We start from the raw sequence: 26,350 nt of genomic DNA on the forward strand, positions 1-26,350 counted from the left end.
AAAGTACCTCAAGTTATGAAAATAAAACTCAATATATAAACCCTCGTTAAAAATAAGTAGAAACATGTCACAGCATTTTTGAAATTTCACGATTCAATAGGGGACAGAAGTGGGAAAATTTTCTATATTATTTTCTGCACATTGAAATCGATTTTATCTGTTCTTTCTGATCGCATCACGGAAAAACAGCTTGTCAATTCAAACGAACTTTGGAACATAGTACCTATTTCAACCGGGATTTCTTATTATGTCACTTTCTTGAAAGATTATATTTTAAATGGGAACGGGAGTTCAAAAAATTTGTCAGAAAATAAATTACTTTACGGACTTTTATTTTACTCTTCTATTGAAATGCGTATCCTAAGGGGGAAGGGTTCAAATACTTCCCATAAACATATTCCTCGGTGCGCAGAACGGGCACTTGATCCAGTTTATAATAAAATGAATGTCACGAATACTTATTAGGATGACAAGTTGATAACACGCGCGGGCATTGTTTGCCCACAGGACTATCTTCAATGCTTGATGAATACCTATTAGGATGACAAGTTGATAACACACAGGGTATTGTTTGCCCACAGGACTATCTTCAATGCTTGATAAATACCTATTAGGATAACAAGTTGATAACACGCGCGGGCATTTATTGCCCACAGGACTATCTTCAATGCTTGATGAATACCTATTAGGATGACAATTTGATAACACACAGGGTATTGTTTGCCCACAGGACTATCTTCAATGCTTGATAAATACCTATTAGGATAACAAGTTGATAACACGCGCGGGCATTGTTTGCCCACAGGACTATCTTCAATGCTTGATGAATACCTATTAGGATGACAAGTTGATAACACACAGGGTATTGTTTGCCCACAGGACTATCTTCAACGCTTGATGAATACCTACTAGGATAACAAGTTGATAACACGCGCGGGCATTGTTTGCCCACAGGACTATCTTTCAACACTTGATGAATACCTATTAGGATGACAAGTTGATAACACACAGGGCATTGTTTCCCCACAGGACTATCTTCAATGCTTAATGAATGCATATGACGATGACAACTTGATAACACGCAGGGCATTGTTTGCACACAGGCCTATCTTCAGTTCACAATGGATCAGACATGATTCATATCTAATGTGCAACTCTAGGCTTACGGTTCATATAGGCTTGGTGTTGAGGAAAAACACATTGAACTTTAAACAAGCAAACAAGAACGCACATTATGTCCCAAAGGAAGTAAACATTGTCAACAGACTACAATAGTATAACACAATCATATAATAGTAATATTAACTAAAATTTAACTTTAAAATTCATTTAAATATAGCTACGTGTCTAGCCGAAAATCCTCTGTTTCATCAGTGTTATTCTCTAGATACTCATTGTGGAAGAAGACCTTTTCAATTTAAAAAAAAAATAATAATAATATCCTTTTGTTAATATAGAAACGTGATGCTGGTGGGGTAATTTGAAGACCAGTGGCATTAAATTGTGCTTGCTAACAACGCTATGGTTACGTGTAATTATAATACTGATTGTGAAATTGTGTTCCATAACGACTATTAGTTATGCAGCAAGAGAATTGTAATTTAGTTCACTTAAAAAAGAAATACCTGTTATGCTTTTTCTTTTTTTTTTTAAAAAAAAAGAAAGAAATTACAATTTGAGTGTAGTTTGTATTTACAGTTAGTAAATTTTTAAATACTAATTATTAACATTAAAAAGCTTTCCCTGTTTTAACATGATCAAAGAATAAAAATAAAATAAAACAAAATAATTTTTTCTTTCTTTCTTGTTATAGTAGCTAATACACGATTTTTCGCTTTACGTTTGCAATGAAAGTTCAATATTTCCCAATTATTGGAAATATCACTCCGTTTTTTTCTTTTTTAAGTTAATTAAATTCTCGTGGTTTTTCGTGGGAATTCCGCAAGAAGCAATTGCGGGAAAAAAGTATGTTGAATTGTGAATTTTTATTTTTAATGATTTTCAGAAAAGAAATCATATTCTCCATTCGGTATGTATATACATACATCCTGGCTCTGTAGCGTCAGTAACACAGAATTTCATTAAAAGGAAAGAGTTGAAGGTCCCAAGTTTATATCATTTGAGATGTTTGTATCCATATCTTCATATGGGAAATACATAAACTCTTGGTATTAAGGTGGGATTAACCCGTTGCTTTCCAGATGTCATTTTCCTATGTGGGTGCTGTAATACCAGGTTTTCATTTACTGTTAAAGGACTGTCTAGACCATTATATAGGGAATAGTTATTATGCACGCGTGAGGAGAGCATTCACATTACTGATAAAAACAATTCTTAGCATTGTAGAACAATCAGACTGAAAAAGGGAAATTCTGATGTTCTGAAGGGATTTTGTAATGTTTTAGGTTAGCAACACTGACCGGAGATCAAAAGCAAAGTTTTTTTCTTTTCCAGTCTCGAAACATATATCCAAGTTGCTAATTGCTTATCATCAAAACAAATACATGTGTGTTATAATTGAATGTTCCCTTAGGTCTGTCATCTACTGAGACAACACATTTTTTTGTCTTTTCTGTCAGTAAGGTGCTGTCACCTAAGGACAAATAGTAGAACTAAGTCTTGGCTTGCAACTACTAACAAATTTCAGCATCTCCATTATTAATACGACCTTTAATTAGGGATATATTTTCATGACATCCACGTGGATGTTACTTGTACGCAAAGGAATAAAACCGGGAAAGCCCCAGTCTTGCGTACGCCCCTGTTCTTTATATGTTGACTTTTAACTTTGACATAGTGGACTGATTTTAACGATTCTTTTGATCTTGTTTGAAAATTTATCTTAACGAACAATAAATATGATCAAAAGAAAATTATTCCTTTATCTATATTGAGTCAATTATTTTCTTACTGGCTTCATATAAATTTCATTACGATCTCATTATAGATCATGGAACTCCTGAATGAGTGATAGTATCAATACTATAATTGTTTGAATGTATACTATAGTGGAACGAAAAAACTCGATTTTTTTGTTTCTAATAGTGTGGAAAAGTTGCCTTTTGACATGAAAAAAAAACAAGACAAAAATAAATTTTTTAGGGTAATCGGAGCATGTTTTAAGGTACTGCAATCATGATAAAGTTTCATAAATTTTACATTTTCTTGTTCCACTTCAGGCTCTTTAAAGCTTCTTTTCTTTGCACTGTGAAAACTTTCTATTTGTTATGTCTTTTTTATTGAAGAAACAAACTTTTGGGGGAAAGAATAACAGAATAATTCTAGTATATGGTAATTTTTCGTTTCTAAAAAAAAAAAGTCGATTTTTGTTCATTTTTGGCTTATGATTGACTTTTTTTTTAAGCTCAACGTAATTTTAAATTTATCCTCTTCTCCCCAGAAGTTTGTTCATCTTAACCATATGAACTTTGTTCTGTATAGTTGTCACTCACGAACTTGTCTCAGTGTGGCTAAAATATTACACCGTTATAATTTTCGCCCATTCAAATGTAGTTTTTGTCAAGGAGATCTCTGCTCAAACTCAAGAAAATTCTAGAGTCCAGATTATTATTATTATTATTATTATTATTATTATTATTATTATTATTATTATTATTATTATTATTATTATTATTATTCAAATCGTTGGTTGTTTCTTCAAACTTGTCCAAACTCACTTTTGAGGTAAATAAAACTATGAAACAAAGGATACAATAGTTGTAGATATTGTTCGATACGGGGCAAACATTGAATGAAAAAAGTACTTAAAGGAGGAATGGAAAATGAGAACCTATAAGAGAAACAATCGAAAACGTGAACGAAATAGAGATTTATGTTAAAGTGTTAAACATATATAATCTTACATTAATATCTCAACTTCTTAATGATACCCCTGCTCCTGATATTGGATATTGGTGAAAACGTTCGCAGCACTTTGGCAGGAACACTATTAGTACGCCTAGTTTTCACTTTCCAACATAGTAGACCAATATCTCACTTTTCATTCGAGTAATTGATACGTTATTTTAAATGTTTCAAAATAACGAAATATTGTGCAAGCAAGATTTTTTAAAGACTAACATCTTGCGATTATTGCCGATGCTAAGGGAGACGATAGTGATGAGATGGAAGTGACGAAAATGGGTGGAAACGGAAGAACCTCAAGAAAAGCCACGCACACAGTGTTTCTTCATCACCAAGCGAACTTACCAGTAGCTGGGATCGAACATAGGACTCCACGTGCCAGAGGTGAGTGCTCTACCACGGAGCCACTGAAGCTCTTTATCAAAATGCGGTTATGGTTTCCTCGGTCTCCCGACTTACCCATTAACGATTTTTATCTTCGCAGATAGTATACACCATTTATCAGCACACTGTGGATTGATTTAGGTTGGTTGTTTGGATTGAGTTTCATCATCGTCGTCATCATAGGTCTTCTGCCCTTATTGGCAGGTAACTTAAGCTTCCATGCTCCTCGGTCTTCCACTAAACTCTTCGGCTTCACGTGTGATTTTTCTGTTTTGATATCATTCATTAATTATTGTCGCTTTCACCCCTCCCTCTCTTTCCTGGGACCATACCTTCTAGCACGTCCCTGATGATACAATTCCTTCTTAGCCAATGTCCCAAACAGTTTCTGTTCCTCTTCTTAATAATATCTAACATTATTCTTTTCTCCCTCACTATTTCTAAAACCCTCTCATTCGTTTTCCGCTCGACCCAGCTAATTAGCTCCATTTTCTCCACACCAATATTTCGAAAGCTTCCAGTCGTTTTGCGTAATATCCATTTTCTGACTCATACAATATAATACTCCACACCAAGCATTTTGTGAGTCTTCTTCTTAACTCTTTATTCAAGGTACCACAAATTGGTATTTGCTTAGTCCTAAAGGTTCCTTTCACCATTCCTATCCTTGCTTTTATTTCACTGATTGAGTTTTTCATCTATTTAATCGCCGATGCTATATGAGACGCGGTATTATTAGAGTGACATGGATTCCGAACCATTGCAATGTTTCAAATTTCAATGTATTTCCCCCGAGAATCGAACATGAGGCCCCGTGCTCCAAAGGAGATCGTATTAGCCAATTGATCACAAACATTATCCGCAGCATCACAAATGAAAAACTGCAGACAATATCAATAAGGAATGTGTGTAATATGAGCTCAAGAACGAGTATAAAACAGTTTGCTGTGAACTGAACAATCAGTATAAGTATATAGTAAATCGGAACTGGGTTATCTTTCAATGGCCTACATTGAATTAATAAAATTAAGGGGTTTAAGTCTCGTATTAATAGTAAAGACGTTCTTTAAGTATAGTAATGTTGTATATTTTCCTTGCTTAACAAACATTCTAGCAATATGGTATTGAAAACTGACAATTGGATTGGTACTGTATGAAGAACATCAAATTATGACATTAAAAGAAAATTAAGTTTAATTTGAATTATCCCTTACTTATTTCCTTTAACATATTTATGATACCTTTCTATCTTCGAATAGGAAAGAAAATATTATTCTTTCTTTATTTATTTATTTGTGAATAACAACACAACAAGCAAAGCCCAATTATAGTGTTGGTGCATTACAAAATAAACTTACAATAATTTTCTTGAACATATTATAGTTCATATTACATACATCAATTTCGTTGTGTTAGATACATAATTGGTTATAAGAAGAGTTTTCCAGATTGGTGACTTCAATAATACGTTGGTCCTTGCCTTTTTGCAGTAGAACAGGCCAGAGTTTTCAACACGAGTTTTAAGTGTCGGGACATGAAAATTTAGTGTCTATATCAGATTTGTACAATTAAACTCATTTTGTACTATTTTACGAAGAAAGATCAGATCTCCATTTCGCCTTTGTTCTAGTGTAGGTAATACAGAAGTTGTCTATTAATGTAAGATAGTTTTCGTAAGATGGATAGATTCCAGTACTCTTGTATACTAAGTATTTGATAAATTTGGATTGGACTTTTTCGAGTTGGTTTCGGTATTGTTGTTGCGATGGGTGCCAGGTCACAGCAGTATATTCCAGTTTTAATAAATTAAAATTTATAATTTAATTATGAATGCAATTGCAATAATAAATTCCAACTAAATTTTGAGATCTAATTACTTTCTTTTGCTTTTGCTTTGTATTGCAGTTATGTTCCTGCAGTAAACAGCCGCAGTGAAATCGTCAAACTCCGTGACCGTTGATCAAAATGGGCGTGCGAGGTTGCTGAGGCCGGCCGACCGCTCGCTTCCGGAGGCGACCAATGTAGTGGATAGTTTACTGAGAAGAGCCACGTGCTTCCGGGCAGCTTTGTTCTGGTGGCACTGCGGCTCTGCCCCGGAAATGGACGAGCCGGGCTCACCTGTTGCTGGAGGTTCCGGAGTGACATCTGCTTCAAGTTCTGTTGGAGTGATGTCTGGCCCGGGGCCAAGTCCTGGAGGATCAGATGATGGTTGCAAACCTCCAGCAAAAAACTGCTATCGACTCGTTCTGTTAGGATCTTCCCGTGTTGGCAAAACTTCCATCGTCTCAAGGTAAGTGCCAAATTTAGAAAGAAAGAAGAAAGAAACGTTATTCGATTGTAAATGTTCACAACTCTATTGCTATAATATATGAGAAAGTAATAGTTATAATACATAATAGACTTTAAATAAAAATTATATTGCATATTTCCATAGCATTCAGTTGTTTTGTAATCGAATTAGAATAAGAAATGCGTTTTTCATCTAAATACCAAGATGACGAAGATAATTTTTCTGAAAATAGAATAAATCTTTTCACATTATTTTTTCACAAGATATATTATTTTATTTTCATATATTTTATATATATATATGATCGCTGAACTGAAGACTCGAATATACTGATATCATACCCATAAAAATACACGTATATTGATTATGCGAAAAATTAAGAGAAACCCATCATTTATTATTAGCTGAGATTGGAAGAGATACAACAAATATATAAAACTGGTCATACAGCTGATAACTCAGATGCTAAACTTTTTGTTCCTTAGCTTAAGGAAGTTTAGCTTCCTTTTATAGTACCGAGTCTATTTGATACATTGACCTACATTTGGAGTTAGAATATTACTGTAATGTGTTCAAGTATTCTTCCACCGAGAATCGAACCGGGAACCCCATTTACCAAAAACGTACTCACTAGCCACTAGACTAGTGGTAAGGACCTCAAATCCTAGAGCATCCGCTTGGTAGACAAGAGATTGGAGTTTTTTTTTCCCACTCCAGCGTCTATGACTATATCGTACTTTTCTAACAAATATGATTCTGGTTTTTAAACAAATTTGCTAAATTGGAAAATGAAATTAAGCTTTCATATAAGTGTTATTACCATTCAGTAGAGTATGTTATATCAGACAATTATAGGATATGTGTATTTCTATTTTTACACGAGCACATGTGATATTAAGTTTTTACTTTTTATTTAGTGTGTCATATGATTTTTTTTTTTTTTAGAATTATGATAAACCTGCTCTATAATTTCTGCCAACTCGAATTGAGTTTCTATTTTACTAGAATATCAATTGATAGCCGCCATTTTAACATGGTTTACATTCTTCTGAATTATAAATATTGTCGTTGAAAATGGGAACGTTCTTGAAACTTGTGTAACACAAATGATCTTGTTTGAATATATCCTAAGACAAATTATTTAAGATAAAAAGAAGACCGTATCACTAATAGCTCAAATGCTAGAGTACCTAGATCGTATTCTTACGTACGCTGTACACCGTACATAGAACAATTTACAATGGTAGTGTGAGATGAAAAATTTAACCAAAATTCATATTTGAGGCGTGCAGACCATAAGGGTATAAAACCCAATTACCAGAGTTGTTACGAAAACAGACGTAAAGTTTGTGGGGTACGCTTAATACATGAAAAAATTAACACTTTTTCATTTACTTTATTAGACTTATTTACAACGACTTGAATCTTTTAATCTCTGGAAGGATCTTCAGATAAATGAAATACGTCCAAAATGAGATGGCTTAAAATGAAATTGATTCCCTTATACTCTGAACGTGCCATTTGATAATTTGTTTAATTTAAAACCATTTGTTTAATTTAAAAAAACATTTTGGTTATCAACAAGAATTGAAATCTTTCAGTTTTACGTCCTATGTTTTTGCCGGCTAGGCTCAAAGAAACGGTGATGATGAGAAATGAATGCAATGGTGGAATAAATAAAGTGGGAGGAAACTGGAGAACCCCGAAAAGAACCACGAACACGGTCTCTGTACACGGCGCGAGCTGGGATCAAACCAGGGTCCCCACGCACCAGTTGAACGCTCTACCATTGTGAACGCTCTACCACTGCGCCATCGTGCCTCCGGTTATCAATAAGAGTGTAAAAAAAAAAAAAAAAAGGCGAGGTTGTGGTGAAGACTTTTGAACAAGACTGCGTCATCGGCAAAGCTTTTGGTAACATATTTACGGTAAACAAACACTAAGTTATCTGTAATGAAATTTCTTACATATGGTTTCAGTAAATATGAATACATGCTTCTGAGAAGTACAAGTAGCTACAATACACACTACAATAGAATGCATAATACACAAAGTTTATTAAGATACACAAAATATATATTACAATTTCGTGGTACAAGAGATATTTCTAAAGAACGAATTTCATCTTTTTCGCACTTCCATTGAGCGATTAAACAGTATTTATTTTAGCAAGTCACTTTGTACTTTCATTGAATTATGAAAAATTATTCTACACTCTGATACCCTTGTCCTTAGTTGATTTTGTTCACTTAAAACTGTAAACATAAGATCCCACTTCAAAATTTAAAGCCGGTATTAAAAATGAAATCTTTATTACTGTACAATAATTATTTCTAAGGAGTTATTAATTAATACCATATACCATAAGACAGGAATTGATATATTTCTAATTTTGTATTGAATTTTAAAAAAATATATAATTATGTTCATAATTCTCATTTTGTTTTCGAGACAAGACATCGTTGTGTGAGGAACCATATTAATTAACAGTACAGCATGATTATTCAAGTTATAGGTATAAAAAACAGCGTCCTTTCTGCAAAACAACTAAGACAAACGTTTCCAAGCGGTTTAAACCTTGATTCAATTTGTCATGATATTACATAGAACGAGAGTCCCACGTTATGATGTAAGAACATTTCTGCTATATAAATTATATTATACTTACACGAAAGTAACGAAAGGATAATTTACTGAGATAAATGCAGTGAGTTTGTATTCTGCTTAGATCAGACTTTACAAAAGCCCTACAAAAGATCAGATCTATCACAACTCTATTCATAATTCGCTAATATTTCATTACTAATAATTTATGTAACAAGTGTGTTTCTTTCCTTCCTGAGAAACTCAGTAAAGATGATTTACTGATGCTGTAGTTTTTCTTTGGACGAAGTATTCGAAATCGTCCAGAACAATGTTGTACTTATTTCGTAAATATTTCAGTCTAAACTCTAAAATGCAACTGTTAGTTCAGTTTAAGAAATGAAAAAGAGAAAGCGTGGTAGTCCATATCTTTTTTTCAATCGTAATTAAGGAGTTGTATCTGGTTTAAAGTATATAATAACGTGTATTGTTTCGGAAAGTAATATGTAAAAATATCATTCAATAATATCAGAGAACAGTTTTTCATATTAGCAAAAGCTTCGGAGACCTTTTGTTCAAACTCGTTTCATATATGTTATAAAGAAAAATCGATCAGCACTACCACTATGTAATTCCAACTACTTTTTTACATTATGGATAGTTTACGCCCAATACTGTAATCATGGGTACCTATTAGATGAAGATAAAACCGTATATTCTCTATTAGAATTAGAAGTAATTTGTACTATATTATATATAAAAACGTATTTGTATGCAGGTTGAGTTTGTGACCCAACCAGAAACATTTACTCAAAAATATAAAGTATTGTAGAAATCATTTCTGCATTGTATTTCAACACATTTCAGCTTGTTGACATCATCTTAACTCATTGCCTGTAGATTAACCTTACAGGTGCACTACAAACACTAACGTAAAAATGTTAATGGTTTTTATAAATAAGATATCTAGCTTTTAGCTACTGTTCTTCATTGTGAAAGGTAAAGTATTTTCGGGTATCTATTCTAACAAATTTTTAAACGGTAGACTTAGTTTATACCTCATTCAGTCGCATACGCGACATTTGTTCCATCATTTTTCTATCTTATTTCTGCATGATGTTCTGATGTTCAAAACGTATAATGATATATTTTCTTTAATCCTACACTAATATATTTTCTTTAATTCCCTTTAAAGATTCACACACCTCAATACCAGCTGTAACACGATATTGTAACATTTGCACTTTATGGCTTCTTCATAATAGCAGATATAACATCGCTTCCAAATGTGGCACAGATGTCGCAGCTATCAATACGAGTGACTTCCCAAATGCACTGATGTTAGATATACAATTTTCACATCAAATGATTATATATGGTACTTGCTTTTACATTCTTTCCGTATATAAATGTGTTCTTTCATTTTTGTCCATAGATTTTGCAATTGTAATAGTCGTAGTCTTTATCTGTATCCACATTTGTTGGCAGTAGAACTGGGTATTCATAAACAGTAATTTTGAGAGAAAAAGACTTAATATTGCAAATAGTTAGGAACGTTCTTAAACATATCCCTCAAATTCAAGCTACAACTAATATAAGAAAGTTTAGTTATTTGTTACTAATTCTTTTCTGACTTTACCGCGTATATGGCAGTTTCGAAGCTTACACTACAGCAGATCTTAAAATAAACTATATTAAACAATTTTAAATGTTTGTGCTTACATTGTATGAAATTATTAATTTCAACATAATGCTACCTATGGAATTAAGATGCAGTCATAGGTATAAGAATAAAAATAATCTGCACTGTACCATATATAAATAATACTTCTAAATGTCAGTTACGAAAATAATTAATATGAATTTGCATTTGCGTATAGATTGGACTTACGATCCAACTAGAAATATTAAAAAATATAAGTGTAGAAATAATTTCTACATTCATCTACAGTACTTTTTAATTGGAATGCACCGTCTTAATATCACCGCCTGAAGATTAACTTCAGGGTTACACTACAACACTTACGTAAATATTGTATCCTTCTAGCTTAGAAATGTATATTATTGAACACGATGGTGTCATAAAAACGATGATCAAAGTCGACATTATTTGTAACAAAGTTTTTGTTTGTGTTATCCATTTGGCGAAAGAACTCGTTCATCAATTCTGGTAACAATTTAAAATTAATGCACTGGTTCCGTTGAGGTGCTTTATGCTCGTAAATGGCAACGTATCTCAAATGACTAGATTCACTCAATCTGTTTTCATTTCCTTTCAAAGAAACCACACATTCATCTATTGTCAGCCCTCTATTGTTCAAGAGAACTCAATGAAAATGTATCTTTTGGTGACAGAAGACAAACGAAACAATACACCAACCATGCATTCTCCTTCCATTGCTGCTTGGATTGTGGGTTTCCTTCGTCTTTTGTGATAAGTTTTCCAACTTCGCTTCTAACAGCCTTTGCCATCGCTTTTAATATTTTGTAGAGTGCTGCATCGTTCTCCTGCCTATCAGTTACTTCTTTTTATGTTCTTTTATTCTCCGTTCTTCGTGATGGAAAGATCGGTAGTGGCAATCTTTCTGCTCGTTCCTCCAAGAGCAACGAGTGATGTGAATTTCACAGACGACTGCTATTGTGTGTGTGGCTCCACCCTGATATCTACAGTGCAACGATTCTGCAACTCAGCCTGCTTTTTTTTTTCTTGTATAGCTCACTTCACGTCAAAATAAATAGAGGAGACGCAAATCTTTCCTTTTCGCATTTAGATTTACAATTTAAGAATATATTACATCTGATCTTACATGGTTTTCCGTAGTACACTCTTCTATATCCCACTCTTAGGAAACAAGTTAGTAACTCGATTCCGTCTATTTTCAAGAAGCAAAGCAGCAAATATCCTAGTTTCGAGGGTTAGCTGGAAAGTTTCTGGCTTGAGAGGGAAGACGACGTGCTAGCGAACTGAAATTTTATATGCTTTGTACTAAGTTCTCTTGTTTTTGAAAGAATGGATTTTCCACTATATAATCCAAGGTAAAAAAAAAATAAATTCTTCCTGGGAATGTAAGTAATCATTTACAGTGTCCATAATAGCTTCATTCGTGTGGAAATCTGTCATTCAGGTGTGTCTTCTAGGTATGTAACATGATAAGGAGAAGGTGTTAGCCGAGTGAACAGGAGATGTAGGATCAATTCAAAGTTGCAGACATGCAATTGCTGTCTGGTGATCAATGTGACATAGCGAACTGTCATGAAAAAGAGAGGGCATTGTGTTCCAGTTTGTCAGGGAGCTTCAACTAGATTCACAGTCACAGGCGTTTCAACAAACATGATTAATAGTCTGCATTAATGACCTGTCCTTCTGCGAACAAATCATTTAGGACACCCTGTACGTTCCATGAAACTAACGCCATACTTTTTCTCGCAAAAGGTTGGCAAAGAAACTTCATTATTGGAGAAGATTAGGAACGTTTACACTGTTATGACTGCTGTTTTGTCTATGGGTCGAAATGATGACATCATGTTTTATCCAAAATCACAAGCCTGCTCAGAAGATCTTTACCAGTCTGCATTCATGTCTTGCAATTTGCATCTCAGAGAACCACTCGTTCACGTTTTCGATCAACGGACAGTTTTGGTAACCCAATACACAACCACCCAGATCATGTCGCGAACAATATTATACATGCCCTCCTTAGAAATACCTAATGTGTTGCAATAGTTTGTTTCATCAATCGACGATCTTATACGTTGTCGGTGGAAGTGTTTCCGGCTCGTTACGGAGGACTGTCTTCAACGTTCTACTTCATTCATTCACCACTTCACTGTTACATAAGATGGAGTATTGTATTGCAAAGTGTTTTGTATGTCTTCATGAATTAATCATCAGGAAGATATACCGAATAACTGCACGATTGGCAATTCACTGCCCATTTCCAGATGGTTTCATCCAGGCACACAATTCCACGTGTAGAAAAGGAGCCGTTCAAGTTAATACATGTAATTTCGTAGGGTATGCATATAAGATCCATGTTTAACATATCAAAATTCCAAGAATCAGAAACACTTTCTTCTGGGCCAAGCCGGAAACTTTCCAGCCGACTCTTGTATGGATTCTTCAAACGTTTGCCTTTTAATATACAGTAAACACATTTATATTGAGTAAAGAGACATTAATGCACCTAATGTTTTAACTATCGGCACTAATAACTTTAGAGGCACATGTTTATCTTTGACATTTTGAATCCTCTTTTGCCATGTACACTTTATTGTGGACAAATTGCATTCAAATTATGCCAAATATTGTATATTCATAAATACAATAGGGGGTCCAAATGAGCTCTGGGGGGCTGGCCCCCTCAGGATCAGTGCCCTTGGAAGCTGGAAACGGGTAACAGTGAATGGTGTGATAAACTAGTTACTGGCCAGTTAATTATGAAACAGCGTGTGTGCTATGTTCAGATATACTCGCCTTACGCTAAAATATATAGCGAAATGAAGAGGTAAATGGCAATGTAAATTTGAACCCCTGAACCTTCGTTGATAACAATTGCGTATAGCGAAATTAAAAGGCAAATGATAATGTGAATTTGAATCAACTGAAACTTTGTTGATAACAATTACTTTCGAATACACAAAGAGAAGAGGGCGAACTAAATGAAGTAATCACTGAACAAAACAAACAAACTGTGCAACATGAAGTAGATCATTCGCTACAAAGAAACAAAAACAAAAAAATGTATGGCAACTTGAAATAGTTGAATAGTTGAATATTTCAAAGCTGTGATTAGAGAGAATTATGAGAGATTTATGCCTTCGTTTATATCACATATGAATTACTAACAAATTAAGAAAACACTATCCGAAGTGACATGTTAATAAATTTCAAAATTGTTTTAGAAGAAGAGTGAAAAAGTGTTTCGTATGTGCTGAAAGTCAAGAGATGTAAGTGTATTTATTGAAATAAAATCTTTATGTTTTACTTCCAACAATTATGTCGTATATGCTAACGGAAACGGTGATGAGGAGAGTGAATAAAATTGTGGAATCAAAAACGTGGGAGGAAACGGAGAACTCAGAAGAAAACCATTCACACTGTTTTTCCCCACAAAACGTAATTTCCGAGAGCTGGAATATAACCACGGACCCCACGTATCAAAGGTGAACGCTCTGCCACCGCGCCACCGCAACCTCTCCAGGTGTGTTTTTCGTAAACATGAGAACACGGAAGTACTATTTTAAGTAATTAACAATAGTCCTAATGTGATGGTTTGGAGTGAAAATTGTTGTTAGGAACTGATAGCATTTGTTCGTTTTTGATAAATTTAGGAAGCAGGTTTTCTTCCAGACAGTTTTCAAGAAGGGTATGCTAATTAAATTGCAACTACATAACATTTATGTAGAACAGGTTGTTTAACAAATAGCATTTCAGTGCAGCCCCTAAATTTTGATCCCTTTTCCTTCCAAAGCCAAACTTTTCTGGAAGAAACCCTGACAGCAAGTTATTTGGATCTGCTTCAAGACAGCCTGTATTACATCTTCTTGTATTGAGGTGAATATTTTCCATGATATATAATGATAGCAGGATCAGGTTCTGGTTGCTGTAATCTCTGCTCGTGAGTGCGCACATACTATAAGGGCTTGGTATAAAGTAATAGCAATATTGTTGTAATTCCTGTCTGGTTTTGTGTACAGAAGAACATCTTTTATATTCCCTTATTTTATCGCCTACAATCTATCACCTTCGGCCAGACGTATGGAAGACGTCGTACACTGTCAGCGCGTTAATAATCGTAGTGGTCCCGCAGGGATCACCATATGGCACGGATGATGGCTTCTGTTGTGTCGTAGTGCTTCCCGCGAAGTAGCTCCTTTATTTTGGCAAAAAGATTCATGAACTCCCTGAAAACATTGTTGTGCATTGCACCTATATGTCTATTCTATCTTGTTCCAGGCATGTTGTTCGTCTCTTCGAATTGTATTGTTATGGTGTTTTCACGTTCCTCCTCTACTTTAGGGCACTGTTGCTTTTAACAGAAGAACACACAGTCGTTACTACTCGTTACACTTCATCGCCTCACATTCCCTTAACAGATAATGCTGAGATACACCCCTCTAACGTGAGAATAGTGTTCTCACTATCTATGTACTTTTTTCCAGAGTGTTGCATTGGAAGACGAAAGTGGGTATGACATGACACGTCTGTTTCCCTACCTAACATTAGCGGGCTCCTTTCATTGAAGTTACCTTAAAGAGAGAGTTTACCGTCATATCATTTCAACAATTGCACAGTCACACAAAAAATAAACGTTCTGTGCACTGGACCCCAGAATAATGATTCGATGTATTTTGTTACGCAGAATCCAAATTTCGAAACCCCAAGACAATCGATCGTGTCAATTTTTGTTACGAGCGAAAAACTTTATCGATTTTGCATAGGGATAATACACGTAAGCCATCTATATAAAAAAAAAAAGTTCTGTGCAGTGGACCTCAAAGTATGGATTCGATGTATTTTGGTACACACAATCTAAATTTCGAAACCCCAAGACGATCGACCGTATTGATTTACTTGTATGGGCGAAAAACTTCAACGAATTTTGGTACGTAAGACAGCACATACGTTTCTCGCCCATAAAACAAAACATACAATCAATCGCTCTGGGGTTTCGAAATATGGATTATGTGTAACAAAATACATTGAATTCATACCCTGAGGTCTGGTACACAGAACGTTTTATTTTTGTTGTCTGTGGCTGTGTTATTAATATGAAGCAGAACACTTAGTCACCTAGAAATTGACAACATTCAAATTAATTTAATTAACTATGCATGAATAGGTGTCTGTAAATATGTTTCTGGTATAATCTGCAAACGTGGCTTGGCCTTTACGATGGAATGCTTGATAATTATTTTGAAAACATGCAAAACCTATTTTGTCACTAACACGCAACACATTTTTAATGTGTAACTTTTGTTTAGCTTATCCATCTCTTTTTCAGCTTTATCGGTTTTCATGTAATATCCTGCGCGACGCAGTACAAGAAAAATCCGAGTACAGGTATTCAATAACCTTTTATATGAACTTATATCAGTGCGTATTATTGCGTATTTATAGTAAAAATTGTTCCCTTTCAGTTCTAACGTCGTAAACAAAAACTATTTGTGAAAATTAGCATTTTTATATACAGTTGTGAGATTTAATATTGTTCAGAGAAGTCATATGGGTCAGGTTATCAGGATAATAACCAGGTACTACATTTTTACAAAGAGAAATATTGTTCGCCGTGGGTGGCATATACATATACATTTCAGCGGACAATGTGTTAATATCTGAGCAGACAATAAACCATTTCCATTAGCCATTGTTGTCTGCTCTATATTATCTGTCGCTCAGCACAGTAGAGATTTGCTGTGCAGTTATTTAGTCTATTGTTCTCTGATTGAGATGTACTAAGAGGATATGACCATTATCGTTCTTATCTATCCTACTGTCTGTATTTAAAAGTTACAGAAGAAATTCTATCATTCCGTTATCAATTTCATCATTAAGGTTTTTTCCAACCTGTACCATTTTGGTTCTATACGTATATCGCCTATATTATTTTATAACTGAAAATAATAGAGAAAACGTGTGTTCCATTTTCTGTCTGCCTAGTTACAAAATTGGAATGAAAATACTTCAATTACATTGATTTTTTAAAATAGAAATGCCTGAAAAAACAAATGGAGTAAAACACAATAATAATTTTTGCCAGTATCTGCGAACCGAACATTTCACATAAAATTAAGGGCTATAATATTAGCATTATCTAACATATGGTATTTAAGTTGGAAATACTTATGATATTTACATATATGATAAATAGATAGACGCAAAATATGAAATTTCATCATAAAATGAAATTAAAATTTTTGAGTTTTACATCCCACGTATATGCCGGTTAGGCTAAATGAGACGGTGAAGATGAAAAATGAATGAAATGGTCGAATGAAGAAAGTGGGAGGAAACGGGAGAGCCCCCTAGGAAACCCACGCACACGGTGTTTGTCCACCACAAAGTTCACTTGGCGGGAGTAGGATTTAAACCTGGGACCCCAAGCACCAGAGGTGAACACTGTACCACATGTAATTTCATATTTAAAACTATACCTCGTAAGACGATGGAAACAAGGATATAAACATTTCAAGGTATGTTGACTCGAAATAGCGTATTTTATATTCTTAAATGACATATTTTGATAAAATTTTCATTTATAGTAAAAAAAAAAAAATTCAAATTTCTTCATATTTTGTTTATATCGATACTGATCTTTAATTCAATCGAGCCCAGTGACCTTGCATCACCTCTTAAGTATAAACGCATTTTCTCCTCTTACATGCATAATACGAAGTTCCTTCTTAGCAGATCAACAGCGATGAACCGAAGTTTATCTCCTAGTTATATATATATTACATCTACTGGTGGAAGCTAATTACCTTAGGTACTGGGAGTCTATCAGGATCTGCAGTAAAATTTTATATTTTTCATATTTTGATTTCTTAGATTCTCTTCATACTTTGCCTCTCTTTACTTGTAATACTTCCAATGTCATATTTATCGTTAAAATACAGAATTATATATTTTATGGATATTAACTGCATAATACAGAAATGTTTAATTTTACGTCTACTGTTATGCCTCTCAGGCTAAAGTGGACGAAATATTAACGAAAATAAATGATTACGAAAGAATTAGTACATTGAGAATGATGTAAGAAGAAACTGGAGAAACATTGAGAAAAACCATGTATACAATGTTGTCCACCACAAACTCGTTTGTCCTGGTATCGAAACAGGAATTCCTTTGTCCGCGGAGGAACCGAAACCAGGAGTCACATCTGCATTTCATTATTTGACTCTCATCCCTTACCTTTTCAAAATATTTACTTTCAACTTACAAAGAAATAGCTAGAAATTAAAATACCAATAAATGCTGGACATTATTGTTATACGATCACGTTAATGCAAAGTACACTGCAAAAAAATACAGAAACTACTTTTATACACAGTAGGACACTATACACATTACTGACGCTCTTTGAACACCTACGGATGACACATATTCACCCTTTATACATGATGTGTTGTCCTTATGTCCTAGATGTACGTACAAATTGTGGAAAATGTATGTCATCACTTTGTTTTAGAACTGTTTGCCGAGAAAAATCGTTTTAAATATGTCATACCACATACAGTTTTCGGAGTATGAACGCGTTTGGACACGCCAAGCACACGTTATAAACACTTTACATATTTCCCCCTCAACAAGTGTTTAAATACTGTGCTAAAAGTGTTTAAATGCTGTTTTGTTTTTTACAGTGTAGTACGAAATTTTTATTTTTACAGAACATAGTATATCATTATTTAATTATACACTTCGTGATAAATCGTTTTAAATATGTCATACCACATACAGTTTTCGGAGTATGAACGCGTTTGGACACGCCAAGCACACGTTATAAACACTTTACATATTTCCCCCTCAACAAGTGTTTAAATACTGTGCTAAAAGTGTTTAAATGCTGTTTTGTTTTTTACAGTGTAGTACGAAATTTTTATTTTTTATAGAACATAGTATATCATTATTTAATTATACACTTCGTGATAAATCGTTTTAAATATGTCATACCACATACAGTTTTCGGAGTATGAACGCGTTTGGACACGCCAAGCACACGTTATAAACACTTTACATATTTCCCCCTCAACAAGTGTTTAAATACTGTGCTAAAAGTGTTTAAATGCTGTTTTGTTTTTTACAGTGTAGTACGAAATTTTTATTTTTACAGAACATAGTATATCATTATTTAATTATACACTTCGTGATAAATCGTTTTAAATATGTCATACCACATACAGTTTTCGGAGTATGAACGCGTTTGGACACGCCAAGCACACGTTATAAACACTTTACATATTTCCCCCTCAACAAGTGTTTAAATACTGTGCTAAAAGTGTTTAAATGCTGTTTTGTTTTTTACAGTGTAGTACGAAATTTTTATTTTTACAGAACATAGTATATCATTATTTAATTATACACTTCGTGATAAATCGTTTTAAATATGTCATACCACATACAGTTTTCGGAGTATGAACGCGTTTGGACACGCCAAGCACACGTTATAAACACTTTACATATTTCCCCCTCAACAAGTGTTTAAATACTGTGCTAAAAGTGTTTAAATGCTGTTTTGTTTTTTACAGTGTAGTACGAAATTTTTATTTTTACAGAACATAGTATATCATTATTTAATTATACACTTCGTGATAAATCGTTTTAAATATGTCATACCACATACAGTTTTCGGAGTATGAACGCGTTTGGACACGCCAAGCACACGTTATAAACACTTTACATATTTCCCCCTCAACAAGTGTTTAAATACTGTGCTAAAAGTGTTTAAATGCTGTTTTGTTTTTTACAGTGTAGTACGAAATTTTTATTTTTACAGAACATAGTATATCATTATTTAATTATACACTTCGTGATAATATTATAATAAATTTATCTATATTTTATACTCTTTATTTAAGGCATTAATTATAAACTTGAGCCTTGCTTAAAAGCAAAACCGAATTTCACTTCTCTGCATATATATAGTAAGTTTGGGTGATTCCGGACAGTCGCTGAATCCGGACATCCTAAGCTTACGATAATACTGTTCTTCACATGTGTAATATGGGGACTTGCTGTGATGCCTATTTGAAGCACCGTACCTTCATACAGTTCAGGGCTTAGCAGGACGTAGTTTCCACGGTGGGGGAAAGAAGAAAAACAGGTAAGTTCATGCACGTTTTTTGACCTGATGTAACTTTTTAGTGGAATATGTTTTTACACAGAAGTAGTTGTCAGCAAATGGTTAAGTAAGACATATATAGAAGCGAAGACCTTACTTTACTCGTTGCATATTAGAAAAATTATATTATTTTGAGCGCACCTGCTCAACGCGTGACAAGTTTACAGTGCTTCAGGAAGGGTGAATTCGGTCACGTTTATTACGTTAAGGTGAATCCGGACAATATAATTAATGAACTAAGAGGATTCAGAACACAGGGTGTCGTGTATACTGTGTGTAAGACCTGGTTTCATGAAAGATGTATGGGAGGTAATAAGGAACTGTATTTTATCCGTGCACGATGTGTCTGAATTATTACTAGTGCTTCACGAAACTGGCAGACGTCCTTGACGCAAGAAAAATAAATGCTAGTCTCAGTGCACACATATACATTTTACTAATAATTTAGTTGTTACTACCAAAAAATAGTAGTACAATGTAGTTCTAATGGAAACAAATGTGATTACTATGTTTAATAATTAAACGCTATAGTGATAGTTACACTACTGTGCATTTAGCTTACAATTACAACAGTAATTAGTTTAGAAATTGCTATGTTAGTAATTTGTATATATTTATCGTATATTTGTATTTATATTCTGTACTTATCACATTAGAAAGTTAGTATAGCAGGATAGTAAGCTAAAATATACCTATCATGTATATATTTTCCTTTAAAGTTCAGTGTCTGGAATCGTCAACCTACTGTCCGGATTCACTATTCCAAATTTACAAATCTAAGATTTTGTCGACTTTCAGAAAATTATTTCTTTATTTCTTAGCATGCCATTCGAGGAAAACTATTTCAATTGTACATGCATACCAACATATCATTAAATAATATGACGAAGTATTGGATATTTTTGTTTAGCAGGGTAGCAGTAAAAGAAACATCACAATTGTCCGGATACATCCAAACTTACCCTATACATACATACATACACACACACACACACATATATATATATATATATATATATATATATATATATATATATATATATATATATGAATGCTGCTGAAGGAAAACTTTCTTCAATCAATACAAAAAATACACGTGAAATTTGGGATATTTCTTTCTTGTTTTTCAAAGTATTTAGCTTTAATATCGATATCCATTTGCATGCTTTCAAACTAATTTTGAAAGCACTTTTTCCCACTCTTAGGTTTCACAAAGCGCTTACCACGCATTTACTTTTCATGTGTAGGAACAAGAAGTCATTAGGTGATAACTCAGGTGAATATGAATAATGAGTCATTAATTCAACAGTTTTACTGGACAAAATCGAGTTTGATGTGGTGAGTGGGAACTAGCGTTGTCGAGGTGAAAAGTAAAACCACGATTTAGGCTAGTTTTGCGAAATTCATGGCCTCTGGCAAAGAAATTATTGGATATCATTCAACATTTACTGTCCTTCAAACTTCTGAAGCTATGATTGCCCCAAGTTCTGTTTAACTGAAGAAAGAAAAAATTACTTGCATGAAACCACTTATCGAGCGAACAACTATTGTTGATTTCTGCTCACTTTGAAACACCCAAATAGTAGATTACTCTTTAGTTTCGAGTTTGTATGAATAGATTCAAATTTTCCCTGTAAGGATGTAGTACACGAAATTTTATTAACCTGGGTTGACTTTCATGAGCATTTCCCTACACCAATTGACACGAACATGTTTTTCGAGCTTCGATCAAGTTATGGGAGATCCAACAGCATGAAAGTTTCTGTACATTCAGGTGACCATGCAAAATCGTACTATTATTTGCATGTGAATGTTCAGAAATACTTGAATCTCACGGTATGTCACATGCCGATTTCTCTTACTCATTTCATGCACAGCATCAACATTACTGGGAACAAGAGACGTGGATGAATGACCTTCATGAAATTCATCACTGAGAAATGTACGACCACGCTTTAATTCCGAAAACCAATTGTACATAATCCCATTGAATGGCACTTCATCCCCGAAAGCCAGATGTAGTCGTTCGATGAATAGTTTCGGAGTTAAACTACATTTGAAGTGATTTAAAAAAAAAATCATTGCCCAAAAGTGTTCGCGAGAAACTTCCATTTCTTGTACAAAACTACTTTTTCAAACTGATATGAAAATAAAGCAATAGGCTTAAACAATAAAGGAAAATTTAAACATAGAAACATCTATTCTTCCAAATTTTACTAAGCGGAAAACTAGGCTTAAAGTACGTCTAAAGTACGTCTAGGCTATGTATAAAGTACGTCTGTCTGAAGTTTAATAAAACTAATTAGTATGACTCATACTAAAAAGTCTGGAATTGATAATACATAAATTTTGATATTAAAAAGAACATCTAAATTATAGATTCCATATCAATCAGTTAAACTAGGTTACAAATCCTCAATGTTCCCTTTTAACAAGTTCAGATGGAATTGATAATACATAAATTTTGATATTTAAAAAAAAACATCTAAATTATAAATTCCATATCAATCAGTTAAACTAGGTTACAAATCCTCAATGTTCCCTTTTGACAAGTACAGATGGAATTGATAATACATAAATTTTGATATTAAAGAGAACATCTAAATTATAAATTCCATATCTATCAGTTAAACTAGGTTACAAATCCTCAATGTTCCCTTTTAACAAGTTCAGATGGAATTGATAATACATAAATTTTGATATTAAAGAAAACATCTAAATTATAAATTCCATATCAATCAGTTAAACTAGGTTACAAATCCTCAATGTTCCCTTTTGACAAGTTCAGATGGAATTGATAATACATAAATTTTGATATTAAAGAGAACATCTAAATTATAAATTCCATATCTATCAGTTAAACTAGGTTACAAATCCTCAATGTTCCCTTTTAACAAGTTCAGATGGAATTGATAATACATAAATTTTGATATTAAAGAAAACATCTAAATTATAAATTCCATATCAATCAGTTAAACTAGTATACAAATCCTCAATGTTCCCTTTTAACAAATTCAGATGGAATTGATAATACATAAATTTTGATATTAAAAAGAACATCTAAATTATAAATTCCATATCAATCAGTTAAAGTAGGTTACAAATCCTCAATGTTCCCTTGTAACAAGTTCAGATGGAATTGATAATACATAAATTTTGATATTAAAAAGAACATCTAAATTATAAATTCCATATCAATTAGTTAAACTAGGTTACAAATCCTCAATATTCCCTTTTAACAAATTCAGATGGAATTGATAATACATAAATTTTGATATTAAAAAGAACATCTAAATTATAAATTCCATATCAATCAGTTAAAGTAGGTTGCAAATCCTCAATGTTCCCTTTTAACAAATTCAGATGGAATTGATAATACATAAATTTTGATATTAAATAAAACATCTAAATTATAAATTCCATATCAATCAGTTAAACTAGGTTACAAATCCTCAATGTTCCCTTTTAACAAATTCAGATGGAATTGATAATACATAAATTTTGATATTAAAAAGAACATCTAAATTATAAATTCCATATCAATTAGTTAAACTAGGTTACAAATCCTCAATGTTCCCTTTTAACAAGTTCAGATGGAATTGATAATACATGAATTTTGATATTAAAAAGAACATCTAAATTATAAATTCCATATCAATTAGTTAAACTAGGTTACAAATCCTCAATGTTACCCTTTTAACAAGTTCAGATCTAAAAGTGTATAAATATTCGCTATAATTTCTGCCTTAAAATAGCTGGCACTACAGACCCAAGATGAAACAACTTTTTCTGAAGGGTGTCATGTAGTCGTTTAATTATATTGACTCTTATCTCCAGTGTTTCTCCCTTCGTACAACTGAGTTAAGAATCCCCTACTTCTTAATTTAAATATACAACTCTTTCACAATTGATGGTGCTGGATCGATATCAAAAATCTTTGATGGTCGTGTGCACCAACGAAGTTCAAGTGTTGAACAAGGGTAATAACCAAGCTCGGTGAAAATGTCTGTTGCACCAACAACGTTCAAGGTTAAGTCTCGGTCAGATGGTGGATAAACTTGATTTCAGCTTGAACGGCCGAAATTGGGGGGTTTAAACTTCGTTGATTCAAGTCAGTTTGTTTACATTCAATTATGTCTTTGTATTTTTTTCCACTAAATGAAATTACAATACATTTGTCGTGTTCTGAAAAACTTTTTGCTCGTGGTTTCGTTATTTTTCCCATTACATTTACGATTACTGAAATTAGACTACTCACAAGTCTATGCACACACTCTCGAAAGTCGAAAAGACCGGCTCGCGGTATACTTTCTTCATTTGTTACTTTGTAAAACTAAGATTAGTGACAAAACACGGCAACCAATCAGAGTCGATTTTACAAATTGACCGAAGTTTACTTAAACGAGATGTACTAAACTTCGACTTTCAATGATGCAACAAAAGTCCTGGAATCACGTTTAAACTTGAAAGTTTAATGTTGAACGCGTTTGAGTGAACTCTCGTTTAAACTTCGTTAGTGCACACGGCTGTGAGACCATCACTGGAAATTGAACTCGGGCCAACGAGTATCAAAGGAGCTATCTTATAACCATTAGGGTATGTGTAAGTAAACACCATTAAGTAGCTACCAAAACTCTAATTTGTTTTATCCTGACCACGTGTTCCGGGAGACAAAAAAGTGTCAAGAACTAGTTGATGCATCCATTAATTATGGCAGAGAGTCAACAGTTAGGAATCGATTTCGTTAAATGAAGGTGATATTCAAACCGGAAGTGGTAGAAATTGGCAACTTCCGACTTTTATGTTGATTACTATAGAGTGAAACGGTGATAGATAGCGAGAACCGGTTTTCTGCAATCACTTAAGTGTTCCAAGAATATATTACATCTCTCTATTAAAATCAGAGTTGGTACAAATGTACTACCACTTCCGGTTTCAATATTAATTGAGAAGATATCCCGCCATACAAACCAAACTTCTTCACGTGGTATATACATGATATTGCTGGTAGGTTTAATATTAATTAGCATAAAGATAAAAGTGCATAAACTACCAACTTACCAATTTAACTTTCGTATCATTCTGAATATAATGAATTCGAACTCATTTGAAGGGAAGAGAAAACGGAATCATACTTCCAGAGGTAGAGAAATATTAATAATAATAATAATAAAAACAAGTGAATAGTGAATGTTAACTTACCTTCAATGTAATTTTCTGCATTCAGTAAACGAAGCAGTTTGCGAAATGTTGTTTTGCTCTTTAAATAGCAAACGTTGTTTACTGTTTTTTTTTTTTAAGTGAGTGTGTACAAATTTTCGGGGGTAAGTGTTTAGTAAACAAACTGGATGAAGTAATTGAAGTTTGTTAATTAACCTAGATCTGTTTGAGGTACGCATCCCGAGAGGAGGGGGAGATCCAGTTTTGCCGTGTTTAGAGGCTTTCTAACATCCACATATGTAGGATATAAAGTAGAGATCGGAGCAAAGCCATTGTTAAAGGTAATTTCTATTGAGCGTAAGGCACGTTGAATTAATTATATTCACCTCACATCGCAAAGTTCTGGGTTCAAATTTCTGTTGAAATGTCAATATTTATTTGTATTGTACTGAAAAGCCAAATACGGCGAGAAACATTCAGAATATTTAAAAAGTAACAAATATTCTCAGTTCCACATATGAAAGACTAAAAGGTGTCAAATGTTTGCTAATGCATTGTACAGAATATTGTTGTTTGTAAAGCTCTCTGTAAGCTTTTATGTCAGTATCGTGATTGACTCATAGTTAAAATCATTTTCAGTGGCAAAGTGTTCTTTGGGGTCAAGCTTGAATATATATATATATAGGGTGTTTGTATGTAACACCAATAAACTTTAGGAAATAATTCCTCACAGGAAAACATGAAAAAGAAAATTTCTGTGGGAGCACAAGTGTGTCGTTCTGAGTTATAGGAAAATTAGTCGGACAAAAAAGCTCGAGAACGAAATGCCGGTTCAAGGTTGGATAAAAGAACATGATTATTATTTTGTGTTATAAATGCAGGGTAGACCATTTATGCTGAACCGACCTTGTTGTTTCGTGGGTATGTGGATCACATACACGCTTTTGGCATAAAAGACGCGGGTTCGATTCCAGGTAGAAGTTCACGCGGTTCGGCTCCCGCGTTAAGCTGTAGGCCCATGCTTCATATAGCTTCACTGCTGGCCGGGACGTTAAACTCACATCAAATGAAAGCTTGTAGCTTTTTAATTATTTCATAAGGAGATGAAACTTTGTAACATGCAAATAGTTACAAGGGGGCATTATTTGACATTCTCTGTAATATCATCTCATTAACAGGGTAGTGCAGTACTTGCAGTTCTAGAGAAGTGGTGGGTAAATAATAAACT

At 33.6% G+C, this 26,350-nt stretch overlaps 1 protein-coding gene across 1 annotated transcript in view; it reads left to right on the plus strand.

Moving 5' to 3' along the window:
• Positions 1 to 6,170: 6,170 nt before the first annotated feature.
• LOC145681467 (GTP-binding protein Rhes) overlaps positions 6,171 to 26,350 on the plus strand; it is a 471,540-nt gene continuing 451,360 nt past the window's right edge. Inside the window, exon 1 of the mRNA XM_081753107.1 lies at positions 6,171 to 6,538. Within this exon, the coding sequence (XP_081609233.1) occupies positions 6,348 to 6,538 (191 nt within the window). The 5' untranslated portion in view covers positions 6,171 to 6,347. The remainder of the gene's footprint in view (positions 6,539 to 26,350) is intronic.

This window comes from Thermobia domestica, chromosome 3, assembly GCF_964235325.1.
Source record: "Thermobia domestica chromosome 3, izTheDome1.hap1.1, whole genome shotgun sequence".
Classification (NCBI taxonomy): Eukaryota; Metazoa; Arthropoda; class Insecta; order Zygentoma; family Lepismatidae; genus Thermobia; species Thermobia domestica.